General features: G+C 43.9%; 1 protein-coding gene across 2 annotated transcripts in view; it reads left to right on the forward strand.

Moving 5' to 3' along the window:
* LOC125025031 (leucine-rich repeat-containing protein 40-like) overlaps positions 1-9895 on the forward strand; it is a 19163-nt gene extending 9268 nt beyond the window's left edge. Inside the window, exons 1-4 of one of the 2 annotated variants that reach the window (XM_047612895.1) lie at positions 45-192; positions 4373-4516; positions 7326-7493; positions 7952-9895. In XM_047612895.1, coding sequence (XP_047468851.1) covers positions 126-192; positions 4373-4516; positions 7326-7493; positions 7952-8115 — 543 coding nt within the window. In that variant the 5' untranslated portion in view covers positions 45-125 and the 3' untranslated portion in view covers positions 8116-9895. Of the gene's footprint in view, positions 1-44; positions 193-4372; positions 4517-7325; positions 7494-7951 lie in introns of those variants that run through there. The other variant, XM_047612885.1, reaches the window with a different exon arrangement.
* Positions 9896-10239: the final 344 nt, after the last annotated feature.

Below are 10239 nucleotides of genomic sequence, written 5' to 3' on the forward strand. Positions count from 1 at the left end.
GAGACCTATTTTCTTCAAATAAGAGAGAGAAAATGTAAAAGCGCCAAAATATAGCCGGTGCAAACGAGCCAAGGAATGAGACGCAGCGCGGTGTGGCTGGCAGTGAAGGGCGAAGCGAAGACGCGATGGCTCGGCAGGCAGCTCTTGTCGCCTCTCGGTGCCTCGAATGTGGCGAAAACGGCGGCCATTTAGGTAAGTCTGGCTCGCGAGTGGGCAGTAGGGCAACGCGGAACGAAATCAAATGATGGCAGGACCAATGGATTAAGTATATTAAATCCTGTCGGGTAAATATTTAACCGGCAAACACAGGAAAAGAGATGGTATTTATAGCCGATGCGCACGTGCTTCCCCGTGTGTGTCGGCCATGACGTCACGGCAGCCGAGCCGTCCGCCGAGCAGCCACAGACCGCTCAGATGTGGGTACATTATATCGTGATGTCATAAAAAATGAGCTTCGAAATGAAACAAGTTGTCATTCATGCGAGAAGGATGAGCCGCCTAAAATTATAAATAGAACCATACCAAGGTCAATACTTAAATACTGGGGATAACAACAGCTTCTTACTCAAACGAAAACTGTACAAAAAGATTATTAAAAAATATGTTGCTGGCCTCACGGTGTCTGCATTTTTTTCTGTTAACGGTCAAAAACCTTAGCGATCAAGGTTGAACGCGGATCGAGGACCAGTTTGCGAACATTCTTCATGAATTGAGCTTTGATTTGCTAATGCCAGTTGCTGTTTTATTTTGCATTTCTTGTCCTCGTTGTGAAGTCAGGAAATGTTTATCTTTAGTTGAGGATATACGCAAACATGTAAGAGTTCAACGAAAAAATGATACTTATTTCATACTGACTCTTTTTTATAAACCAATTACAGGTAAATTGACCATGAAAGAGCTCTGAAATTTCAACCAGCCCTCACCGAGTTGTTAATTGCTACGGATTATATCACTGTTTATACGTAAATTTCCCTTATATCGATTGTTAATTCAATTCCAATCGTGCCTTTGTTATATTCCTCGTTTTGCTACCTTGTTTACACTCATATTGCGAGCCACGTGATGGTGTTCATAGGAAAATCGACCTTGCTCTTTTTAGAAGCAAGGGGGAGAGTCTGTCAAAGCACGCAGACCTGAGCATCTTTTAACCTTGTAGCCTGATGCTTTGTCGCTAAGAAAAATGGACCTTACGCGCTCTTGTAATTCTGGTCAGAAGTACAGTCGGACGCTCAAATAAATAAAAACAAATACAACAACAACAGACATGAACAGGTAAAAATGTCACTATCGAATAAACGTGCTGCACGAAGAGGACTACTGTTACTCTGTGGTATTTGCGAGAACTAGTCACTGATTAATATCGCACGAGGAAGCATCCGTACACAGCACTACCAGGATATAAATTCGGTAAACTGTTCAGAAATTTATGAAGGAACTCCCCAAAGCTTTACCTAGAGGAAGTAGATACACGGCGAACAGCTGATCGCCTCAACAGCTGATCAAACGTAAACACGACCGAGGCAGCTCCGTGCGGCTGCGGACAAACGTTCAAGGCCAGCCGCACAAGAAACCCCGCGAATGCCCTACAGATTACTTACTGCGGCCTGGGGAGGGAGGGGAAGGGCAGTCAGAGTGCGGTTATTGGGTTAGTGTTAAGTGTAGACAAAGAAGAATGACCGAAATTTGTGAATAAATAGATTGAAAGGGGGTAATTTCACGTTGCACCGCGAGCAGGAATTGAAACAAAGGCCGTTGGATACATCGGTCGTACATTGCGCATTCTTATCTTCATGTGGATGTTGCTAATTGATGTTTCGGTGCCAGACACATCCTGGTGGCAGTGTTGGTCATGATAGCGTTGGGATAGTGATTAAAGTGATGATGAATGTAAAGTTCGCGATGTCCTTGTAACCCCGTTCCACCAAACCCAGCCGCTTCAAGGCCTTTTTATCCTCTTCTGCGTGATTCTCAACTCCCCCCAAATCCCCCTCCTCCCACCTCCCTCTTCTCCTGCCACCTTCAGAGGACCCCTTCCCTCCTCTTCCCAAGGCTGACGGTGCCTCGGCCTCCTTCCCCTCCCCTCCCCACACGCGGCGCCAACCCCACACCTCCATCACCACCACCAGCCTCTACGCCACACCCTGGGCAAGTGCGCCTCCCCGCCGTTCTTATGCTAGTCGCGCTATTACGCACAACACACTTGCCTCTTGTGTTACGGGGGAACAGATGTGCGCGTGTATATTTATTCAATAAACTTAGCGAATTAGGTTTGGATCAGAGCTGCGTGTGATAGTTGGAGATTAAATCTATGGTTTATGTGTATGTAAATTATGCAAATTTATTAATACAGGAATGATTATTAGCTGACGTTTTAAAAAATAGATATGAAATAATCAGCGGTAAAATCTAGCACTTAACCGTGCACAATTCTATATTACAATTTGATTGTAGGTCGTAAATCAGCCAGCATAGATATCCCGAAGTTGAACTTTTTAAGAAACGCTTTAGAAACTCCTGAACTAACTCAATCTACGTACACCCCGAGAGAGCATAGACGCATGTGCGTTTTAGTCTCCCGTAACTGCGTCACGAAAGACACAGCATCGAAGGGGATAATGGTGCCAGCTGCCTCCCCCCCCCCCACGCCCCTGCCCTAGCAGTACCCTTTAACCCCCCCCCCCCCCCTTCGACGTAATACTTCAACAGGCGCGACCTTCTCTTTCCTGATATTTTTCTGTCTTTCGTGGAGTCTTATCCCGGAACGAACGTTAATGTTTGTAATCCTTTCCTGTTATCTTACCTCTCTCCCTTTCTCCCTCTGTGACTACCTCTTGCCCTCCCTACCTCTCCGTTCCCTCCCTTTGAGTCCCTGTTCCTCTCTCTCTCTCTCTCTCTCTCTCTCTCTCTCTCTCTCTCTCTCTCTCTCTCTCTCTCTCTCTCTCTCTCTCTCTCTCTCTCCTCCCTTTCCCCCTCTCTCCCTTCCTCCCTCCCTCTCTCCCTCTCTACCTCCCTTCCTCCCTTCCTCCCTCCCTCCCTCCCCCTCTCTCCCCCTCTCTCTCGCTCTCTCCTCCTCCTCCTCCTCCTCCTCCTCCTCCTCCTCCTCCTCCTCCTCCTCCCCCTTTCCCCCCCTCTCTCCCTTCCTCCCTCCCTCTCTCCCTCTCTACCTCCCTTCCTCCCTTCCTCCCTCCCTCCCTCCCCCTCTCTCTCGCTCTCTCCTCCTCCTCCTCCTCCTCCTCCTCCTCCTCCTCCTCCTCCCCCTTTCCCCCCCTCTCTCCCTTCCTCCCTCTCTCCCGTCCTCCCTCCCTCTCTCGCTCTCTCCCTCTCTACCTCCCTCCCCCCCCCCCCTCTCTCTCTCTTTCTCTCTCTCTCTCTCTCTCTCTCTCTCTCTCTCTCTCTCTCTCTCTCTCTCTCTCTCTCTCTCTCTCTCTCTCTCTCTCTCTCTCTCTCTCTCTCTCTCTCTCTCTTTTGTTCTCCCTCCCTACCTCTTCCCTCTCCCTATTTCTCTTTTCGTTTTTCTCACTCCCTTTTCCTACCATTTCTCCCTTCCTCTCCTTCCCTCCTTGTCCCTACCTATAGTAATGTTAAGGAAGACTCGAGATCCCAGAAACACAAGGCACATGCACCGGGTAACTTTTCTTTACATCCTCGTAACAGCAATATTGCGGAAGTTAATGAAGAGACTTTGAGGAGGGATTCTCTCCTGAACTTTTTTTATTATGTCATCATTGTCATGGACTCTGTGAAAAGAGTTACGGTGGGGTTCCCTTCTTACCTGTTGTTTTTTTTTCGTCAGAATTTTCACGGAACTTATTAATGGAAAGACTTGAACTAGGGTTCTTTTCATTTCTTTTTGCTTCAGCATTGTCAGGAAAGACTTGAAGTGGGATTCTCTTCTTAAGTTTTCATATCATCATTGTCACGAAACTTAGTGAAAAAAATAAGGATAAGTTTATCTTCTCTTCTCCTTTAACTTGAACGCGGACGTTAACACCCAGCCACGCTTGATAACAAAGGCCTTGTGACGTCATAGAGCCAGAGCCGTACGTACATGTATGACGTCATATTTACCGCTGGCTTTGCTAGCATGTGCATTTCCTTTGTGATTAGATATCTGATATTCGTCGTTTACAGTTAAGGGGGACTGGTGAGGGATGCTATACCATGAAAACTGTGATGTAAACACTCATACGTCATATACAAGTTAACGCTCGTACAGACAAACAAAGGAAACAAAAAAACAAAACAAAGAGACACTCATGATCATACAATTAAATACATTTATTTGCGGAATTACATAACATACATATATAGATTTAAGGTGACTTTTTATCCTCAACTGACGTCTGATTTCTTTGTTTCTTCTCCCCACCAGACCTGAGCGAATGCCAGCTGTGTCAGGTCCCCGACGCCGTGTTCCACCTCATGAGGAACACGCCCCTGACCACCTGTAACCTGTCCGGGAACCTCCTGTCCAAGATTCCTCCCAAGTTTGCGCTCAAGTTCTGCCTTATTACAGGTGAGACAGAGGGAGAGGGAGAGAGAAGGGGGGAGGTGGGGAGGGAGGGACAGGGGGAGTAGGAAGGGATTGAGGGGAAGTGATGTTCTTATATATATATATATATATATTTGATTATTTGTTTGTTAATTTATCTATATATGTATATATATATATATATTGCGTTTATTTGTATATGAATATTTGTATGCATGTATGTATACATACACTGGATAAAGTGCCAAACGCCGAGTTGAGGAAAGCGAGAGGCCAGAGGACATGCCAGCAGCGGGAGTGGGCGGCGAGATGGAAGTTTGTTGACACCTGGGCGGCTGCTGGGAACAAAGGGACCAGCAGACTGGCCTCTCCTTTGGCAGGCTAATGCGAGGCATGCTGCTGCGGCTGCACTATTATGCAACGCGGGCGCCTCCGCAGGATAGCTACGTAAATTATAACATTTTTGGACTATAGATAGTGAGGTATGCTGCTTTAGGCGCGAGGGTGGGGGAGGGAGGCGATGGAAGGAAGGAGGGGGGGAGGAAGGGGAAATCGCAACAAGGAAGAAAGAAAGGGAGGCTAGAATCAGGGAGGGGGAGGGAGAAGAAGAAGAAGGGGCATGTGGGCGGGCCTGGCATGGGTGGTGGAAGCGGGGTCAGCGGGAAGCCCATTGAATCAGCCGTGCCCGACCCACGTGGCGCCATGCCCGCGGTGGGGACCTGTTGCCAAGGACAGGTGCGCGAGGCAGCGCAAGGAACGTCGCAACAACTTTCCTGTTTACTTATTTTTACACGTGTCACGGGGGTTTCCGTCTTGACTTCAGAGAGAAAAAAGCGACACATATTCCATCCGACGGTCGTTCGAGCAGGGCTCAGTGGGGTGGTGCCAAGAGTCGCGGCGTGGCAGTAGGACTAAGGTCTTGCGTACAACAGACTTGGCGACGACCCGGATGAGCACGTGGCTGTGTAGTACGCAATTCGACATTACTGGCTCTCGGCGGGGAAATTTTTATGAACAATTTATGATTCTGTTAATAAATAATAGAGAGGTGTATAGAGTACTTACAAGTTCGTGAATTCCGGGAAGTGTCTTTGTCCTTTTTTAAAGCGGATTTCTAAGTTAGGACGTTAGTATTTGTGCGGTAGAGTGGTTGGGGTAAGACATACACTGTTTGGAACTTGAAGACTTTGATTTAACCCAAGACTCTGACTCCAGATGCTTCCATAAGACGTTTTCTTTCTTTAAGTTTGATGAGATTTTTCGCAGATAAATCATAAATTTCACGAGTTGTAGATTATAACCTTCAGTCGTAAATCATAACTTTGTGGTTGTAGATTATACGTTTTATTGGTTGTAAATTATAACTTTCACTAGCTGAAAACCATAGCTTCAACCAACCGTAAATGATAACTTGCAATAGTACCGTTTCCTTAAACATTATATCTGCCACGCCTCCCCCCCCCCCCCCCCCCTTTTTTTGCGCCGTCACCAGATTCCGATTTCGTTGCTTGTGAGGCTGATCCTTTAGCGAGGATTTGCGCCGAACATACCGCAGGCCCTTCCCTCGCCCAGCCTCGTCTGCCACAGGAGAGCATCTAGTTCACCTTGCCCTTCCACCTCGGTCCTCCATGTCAGGCTCTGTGGCTCCTTTCGCCCCCCCCCCCCCCCGCCCCCTGCTCCGCTGTCCTGGCGCTGTCCCCCCTGGACACTCTGGTCTCCCCTGCCCCTGAGTCTCGTTTCCCCTGCCCCTGACTCTTCCAGTCTCCCCTGCCCCTGACTCTTCCAGTCTCCCCTTCCCCTGACTCTTCCAGTCTCCCCTGCCCCTGACTCTTCCAGTCTCCCCTTCCCCTGACTCTTCCAGTCTCCCCTGCCCCTGACTCTTCCAGTCTCCCCTGCCCCTGACTCTCCCAGTCTCCCCTGCCCCTGACTCCTCCGGCCTCCTGCCCCTTGGCCCTTGCCTGTGCCCCCTAACCCTGCCGGCTCACCTTGGCGCCGGTTGCACAAGACCGGAGGCCCGCGCAGTGCCGCCCCGCCTAACGGTCGCGCGTCGGGAAGGCGCTTTCACGGTTGCCTACTTCCGGGTTGGTGTTGACTTGTTTTTGTTTTCTGTCTTCTCTCCTTCCAGGTGTTCGCTCAGGGAAAAGATATTTCGGACTTCATTGCTTAACGCGTAAATAGGGGGTTTATGTATGTGCTCATGCGCGCACGCACGTCCGGACATGCAGGCACGTAACCCTTCCCCCACTACACACACACACACACACACACACGCACACGCACACGCACACGCACACGCACGCACACGCACGCACACACATAGGCTCAGAGAAGAACAAAAAGTTTTTACCGTGAACTGCAGGCAGCAGAAGTTCCGCGCATTCCGACGTTGGGATTATCGTTGACTTTTGCTTCTTCTTGTTTTCTTTCCTATTGTGCATTTTGTAGAACGTATCCACGTTTTCAGTTCGTTTTGGAAGGGCTGACTCATGTGTATTGAGCGGTCTCTTTGGTACTTCATTGAGATATTAAGATTGCCGATTTGAAAGGGAAATAAAACTATTTATATGTACGTCGATTTCTGTTTGTTACCTATGGTAAAAAAAAAAAAAAACGATATGAATGGGAAGCTAGAAGAACTGGGCGTTCATATGATATTCTGCCTTTTTTATTTTGCATATCTGACATACTGTATGAACACCATTAATCCTCAGGGAATCTTAATCTTCGGGGAAAAATAATGCTGGCAACTTTAAACTGACTTCCGCATTACACTAAATTACCGATTCGTATTTAAGAGAGATTCAACTAAGAGATTCTCTTTTGTCCGCCGCAGAACTGAACGTGTCCCACAACAAGATGTCCAAGTTGCCCGAGGAGCTGGGTGACTGCATCGAACTTCAGCGTCTGGACTTGAGTCACAATTCCTTCGTCAACTTGCCAAATGTGGTTTTCCGGCTGCCGAAGGTGAAGGCCATCTTCGTCAACAACAACTACATTATGGGTGAGTAATTCCGTTCATACTCATTTCATGTTTATGTATTGTTGTTATTATTATTATTATTATTATTATTACTATTACTATTATTATTGCTGATTAGTTATTATTATTATTATTATTATTACTATTATTATTGCTGATTAGTTATTATTATTATTATTGTTATTATTATTGTTATTATTATTATTATTATTGTTGTTGGTGTTATTGTTATTATTGTTATTATTATTATCATTATCATTATCATTATCATTATTATTATTATTATTTTTGTTGTTGTTGTTGTTATTATTATTATTATTGATGTTATTATTAATTTTATTATTTCATTTTATTTTGATAGTCATTCACAGTGATATTAATGAGATACGTTCATTGGGTTTGAATTTCAATTAAACGTTGTATCAAACCCATACTCGGAGGAGTTACGAGTGTTTCACTTTCCATTCTTTTGCCGACAGACCTCGAAGTCGAGGAGGTGCAGAAGGCCAAGACCCTCGAGGAGCTGGACGTGCGCGAGAACCCCCTGACGAGAAAGAGTCACGACGGCCTGGGCCAGATCACAAGCGTGAGGGTCACCCTTACGCCCAGAGAACTCGAGGAGTGGGAGGATCTCGACATCTGAGCACTCCCTACCTCACCGCTGTGTTCAAGGCCTTGGATCTTTCGTTTGTGATAGTCTAACTGTAAAATGTGAAAGGATTTCCCAACACTGGCTTTGGGAAGTCTTAGTTTTATAGATTCCAACGGTAGAGACTAAGATTTAAGGTCACAGTATACTGTGTTTGGGTCTAGTAATGTCTGCCACATGACGCTCAGAATTCTTGTCTTGACAAAAAAGAGGAACAAAGATCGGGTCTTTTTGGTAGTGTTTCAGTGTAAACTGTGGAAAAAATGACAGTGTCATTCACTTAATTACAGATTAGTAATTTAGAGTAATGCATAAGTCAGTTTAAAATTTTCAGTATACTTTATAGTTTGAAAACACAAAGGAAAATGTTCGGTCATTGCAGTTATAGTGGCAGTGGATGCAAGAAAACAATGACATGCTAGACATATTTACTGTTGACTACATAGTACTTACTGTATATTTCACGTGACTTGCAATGTTTGTTTTTTATATGTTATGAATACAAGTGGATCTGTTTGTACATGTCCTTAGAGAATGAAGCTCTGGCATATTGCAGTTGGTCCAAGCTTTGCAAAATCGCAAGAGATGTTAAACATTTTCTATTGCCGTGGATGTTGGCACATTTTATTAATCAATGATCCATTAGGACTATTGGATGCGCCAAGGATCATCTGTTGCATTGTTGAGAGCTTACCTTTATCTTTGATATTTTTTATAAGTAGTGTGTTTCTTAGTGGAATATTTGGAATCATTGCAATACTTTACATATAGGTTACTATGTCTTTCACAGTAATTCTAGAGCTAATACAGTATCTAGTCAAGAGAGTTTAGGATGTATATATTGTACTTTTATGTTGTAGAGATACTCACATGGTGATGGTTTGCAAAACAGAGACAATGTATTCCTTCATTGATAAGAAAATAGCTCTTTACCTCAACCTTTAGTCAGAAGCTACCACATGTATCAGATTTACCAAAAATTGTCTAAAAAATATCACATTGGTTTTAACATTTTGTCTTGAACAGTTTTAGGTTTAAAACACTTTCGCATTCCGTGAGATCTGTAGAAAATGTTTTTTGTGAATGTAATTTTTGTACATTTTGCTATATAATACTATGACATACGGCTATGTTGTTTTATGAAGAAGCAATTTTTGAGAGTGTTGTGTTCTCATTAACATGGGTGCTGACCTAAAGGCAAGGAATACAGAGTTTTCATTATTAGCAGCAATTTTTCCAAAGGATAGGAGAAAATTGAATTGATGTCAACATGAGTAAAGAATATAAGTTGTTTAAGCTTAATATCGACGTTGATTTTCATGTAATTGGAAGCGTGAATCAGAAGTATTGACAGATTTCATGAATTAATGTTGCATTCACTAGACGCTCTTAATTCTCATTAAACCTCCGTTCAAGGGAAAATTGATTGCTAGTTTGATCACTGTATAATATCATCTTATCTGCATTTCATATTTTTTTACTTCCCATTTTTCTAAGATAGTGGTAGAATACTAAGACATTTCTCTAAAGAAATGTCCAAGTTTTTTTCTAATGCAAACAAATGGAAAATCTTGTTAAACAACATCAGCCTGTTTAGATCTGCTGTGGCAATTATTGTGCTGAAAGATATACTTATGAAATGCTTTCGAGAGACGCTTGGTCAGACGTATTTTTATATGTATATTAAAATTGCCCACGCTGTAACAACTAATAACTGAGCTATAGTTTCGATTTTTATACTGTATGAAATAAGTAAATATATATATATATACAATTTTATATTTTATTTATCACCTTCTCTTCCCTATCTTTATCTTTTTTTCATCTTTCCAACGTGACAATGAAAAAGATTACCGATTAAAAAAAAAATAGTTACTGTAGCCACTGATCGACATTTTAGATGTAGCTATATGAAAAATCTTTCACTATATTTATCACTGCCACTATAGTCATTGAGGCTGCCAAAGAAAGAATTTTCAGGCAGGGTATGTATGCTGACAAAATATCCAGAAACGAAATAAAATATGGCTAAAAATACACATCAATTAAGTTTCTGAGGAAGAGAAAGTATGTTTTTTTCCCCCAACTTCGTATGGGTTCTGGGTAACCGGGAGACGC

Source organism: Penaeus chinensis, chromosome 1, assembly GCF_019202785.1.
Source record: "Penaeus chinensis breed Huanghai No. 1 chromosome 1, ASM1920278v2, whole genome shotgun sequence".
NCBI lineage: Eukaryota > Metazoa > Arthropoda > Malacostraca > Decapoda > Penaeidae > Penaeus > Penaeus chinensis.